Raw genomic sequence first — 3,650 nt, forward strand, 5'->3', positions numbered from 1 at the left:
GTTTTTTATTTGCCGTTGAAAGAAGACAGCAGCGGCTTCTCAAGCACACAAGCTGCAACGCCAGTGCAGCAGCAGCAGTGCAGCAGCAGCAGCAGCAGCAGCAGCAGCAGCAGCAGCAGAACTGGAGGCAACAAGTCTTCAGATAGTAGAAAAAATGAACCCCTAGCCCTAAACCCTAAACCCTAAACCCTAAACCCTAAACGCACTGCGCAGCTTCTCTCCCGGGAACTCGGCCAAGATTTCCACATCTGTGGCAGGGTCCAGCTTCATCTGAGAACAAACCCTAAACCCTAAACCCTAAACCCTAAACCCTAAATCCTAAACCCGAAACCCGAAACCCTAAACGTTGAACCCTAAACCCTAAACACCGAGCGGCTTGCCTGTTTGCATATCCACTCAAGGCGCTCCTTTGCAACGACAAGGGTGCTGCAGCCAAATCAAATAAACCCTAAACCCTAAACCCTAAACCCTAAACCCTAGATCCAAGACCTTGAACCCAAAAGCCTAAACCCCATCCGTTTGCTTGCGGGCAGGCGAGGCCCGCGCTGCAGCCCCGGCGCTGCAGCTGCCACCCCGTAAACCCTAAACCCTAAACCCTAAACCCTAAACCCTAAACCCTCGCTCCCAAACCCCAAACCCTAGATTCTTGCCGTTTTATGGGTTTGAAAAGAGCCTTGATGTAAGTCATTGTGGGGTGAACACAAAGAGCCAAGTTCGAAGGAAGAGTCCAGGGGGTTGTTGTCCAAGCAGCAAATTCAAAAGGTTCTCCCAGCGCTGTGGTGTCTGTACACCTGAGCAGCAGCAGCAGCAGCAGCAGCTGCAAGTGCGGTGCAGCAAACGCAGCAGCAGCAGCAGCAACGGTCGCGCCGCTAGTGCAGCAGCAGCTGCAGCAGCCCTGAGGGCTGGCGCGCAGCAGATGCAGCAGCACTTAGTGCCAGGGCAGCAGCAGGAGCTGCTGCAGCAGTTTGTGCCAGGGCAGCAGCAGCAGCTGCTGTTGCTGCAGCTGCAGCAGCAGCAACAGGGGCAGCAGCGAGCGCCGCAACAGCAGCAGCAGGGGACAGCAGCAAGTGTGCTGCAGCAGCAAGGCAAAGACAGGCTGCTCCCCAAAGGCCCCGAGCCAGGAATTAGGGTTTAGGGTTTGGGCTACATCAAGGCTAAGGACTTGGGAGTTGGGGTTTACAAACTAGGGTTTAGGGTTTAGGGTTTAGGCCTCATCAGAGGAGAGGCCTTGGGATTTAGGGTTTACGGCCTACAGTCAAGGGTTAAGGGTTTAGGGTTTAGGCGTTCTCAGGCCTATGGGCTTGGCATTTGAGGCCTACGACCTGGAGCTTAGGGTTTAGGGTTTAGGGTTTAGGGTTTAGGGTTTAGGGTTTACTTGAAGGCCACTATGAGGGAAGGGTCTCTAACGTCTTTGTAGTTTTGATTGGCCTCGAAGTTCGAAAGGGGAGTTCCGCAGGCTGTGGAAAAGGGCATTACCTGGAGGCAATTTGGATGAAACAAAAGACACAAAAAAGATTTTAAAAAGACAAAAAGAGATTTAAAAAGACAAAAAAGATCAAAAGAGATTAAAGGAAATTAAAAGGAATAAAAAGAGAGAAAAAAGGAGGCAAAACGAGATTAAAAGGGATAAAAAAGACAAAAAATCCCCCAAAAATCAAAAAACGCCAAAAAAACGATAAATGAGACAAGAAATAAACAGAGACAGGAAAAGATAAAAAGAAATAAAGAGAGAAAATAAACAAAGATAAACAAAAGAGGAGAAAAAAAGAAACAAAAAAATCAAAAAAGCGCCAAAAAAGAGCCAGAAAACACAGTGTGGGGTGTTTGGTGAGGTGTCTGTACACCTGAGTTGTTGCTGAGGTGTCTGTACACCTGAGTTGCTCCAGCAAGGCAGTGTGGGGTGTTTGGTGAGGTGTCTGTACACCTGAGATATTGCTAAAAGGAGTGTGGGGTGAATGGTGAGGTGTCTGTACACCTGAGTTGGGCTGGCCTAGAAGGATCTGCAACTTGCTGAGGTGTCTGTACACCTGAGATGCTGCTGAAAAAAGTGTGGGGTGAATGGTGAGGTGTCTGTACACCTGAAAGACTGCTTTAAAAAAGTGTGGGGTGTTTTGGTGAGGTGTCTGTACACCTGAAAGACTGCTTTAAAAAGTGTGGGGTGAATGGTGAGGTGTCTGTACACCTGGAAGACTCCTTTAAAAAGTGTGGGGCGTTTGTTGAGGTGTATATACACCTCGGACTCACCTTAAAAGCTCTGTAAATTCTTCCTTTTTTGAAAAGTTCTTTAAAACCCCACCAGACACTTTCCATGTAATCTCTGTCCATAGTTCTGTACCCGTTTTTGAAATCTATCCAGCGCCCAGTCCTTTCTGGAAAACAAAAAGACAAAAAAGGGAATTTAATGAAATAAAGAAATTAAAAGGGTATTAAATGAAACACAAGACGTTAAAGAGGGAAAAGATGTTTAAATAGAAAAGAAGAAACAAAAATGAAGGTAAATGAGACAGAAACAAAAACGAAATTAAATAAATCCAAATATTTAAAAATAAGTTAAAATTTTAATATTTCTTTGTATGTAAATATAAATAAAATAACACAAATATAAAATATAAGTACAAATAAAATAAACAGTGCACTCCTCGCGCACATTTACAAGCCGGGCTTTTAGGGTTTAGGGTTTAGGGTTTAGGTTTTAGGGTTTAGGTTTTAGGGTTTAGGTTTTAGGGTTTAGGGTTTAACTCTTGGAAAGAAAGACACATAATATTTCTGCGTTTTCCTTCTTTTGCTTGTACTCCATTTTCGCATGCAAATTAAATTTTCTATTTAAAGTTCTTTCAAGAAAAATGTTGGATTTAAAGATTTATAAAATTATTTTTTTTGAAAATTAAAAATGGAAAATTTAGATTAAATGAATACAGATGGTGTTTCCGGGTGTACGTACACTTCTACACAGACAGACATAAATAAATAAGCAAAACTATTTGCTGCTCTTTAATACGTTTGCAACAGCGCAGCAGCAGCAGCAGCGTAGCAGCAGCCCCAGCAGCAGCAGCAGCAGCAGCAGCTTACCGACAATCTTTTCCCACTCAGCTGAATACCGCAGCACGATTGATCTGCAAGAGCAGCAACAAGAACAGCAGCAGCAACAGCATCAGCAGCTCCTGCAGCAGCAGCAGAAGCTACTGCAGGAATGGCAGCAGCAGCAGCTGCAGCAGCAGCTGCAGCAGCAGCTGCGGCAACAGCTGCCGCAGGAATGGCAGCAGCAGCAGCCGCAGCAGCAGCTTCTGCAGCAATGGCAGCAGCAGCAGCTGTAGCAGCAGCCGCAGCAGCAGCAGCTGCTGCAGCAGCAGGCGTTGGGGTTTCTCGCTGCACGCCGCCTCCGTGCAAAAACTCATCCCTAGGGTTTAGGGTTTTGGGGACATAACCTACAATCTAGGGTTTAGGGTTTAGGGTGACCTGTCACGTTTGTGCGTGTACTGAGTCTAGCTTTAGGCTCTAGGGTTTAGGGTTTAGGGTTTAGTGTTACCTGCAAACTTGAAGCGACATTGAGTCTACTGACTCTAGCATTAGGGTTTAGGGTTTAGGGTTTAGGGTTTGCAGACCTGCACTGCTGGTTGTACTGCGGAATCCCGAACTCGAGGACTTGTTGC

The 3,650-nt window shown here is 46.1% G+C and overlaps 1 protein-coding gene across 1 annotated transcript; it reads left to right on the plus strand.

Moving 5' to 3' along the window:
- Positions 1-916: 916 nt before the first annotated feature.
- On the plus strand, positions 917-3,314 carry ENH_00000900 (hypothetical protein; the record flags this gene model as incomplete). The annotated part of the gene is made up of 2 exons (XM_013578148.1): positions 917-1,067; positions 3,010-3,314. The coding sequence occupies 2 exons, from the start codon at positions 917-919 to the stop codon at positions 3,312-3,314; spliced, it is 456 nt and encodes a 151-aa protein (XP_013433602.1).
- Between the last annotated feature and the right edge of the window lie 336 nt (positions 3,315-3,650).

Source organism: Eimeria necatrix, genomic scaffold (assembly GCF_000499385.1).
Source record: "Eimeria necatrix Houghton genomic scaffold, Enh_scaff1025, whole genome shotgun sequence".
Taxonomy (NCBI): domain Eukaryota; phylum Apicomplexa; class Conoidasida; order Eucoccidiorida; family Eimeriidae; genus Eimeria; species Eimeria necatrix.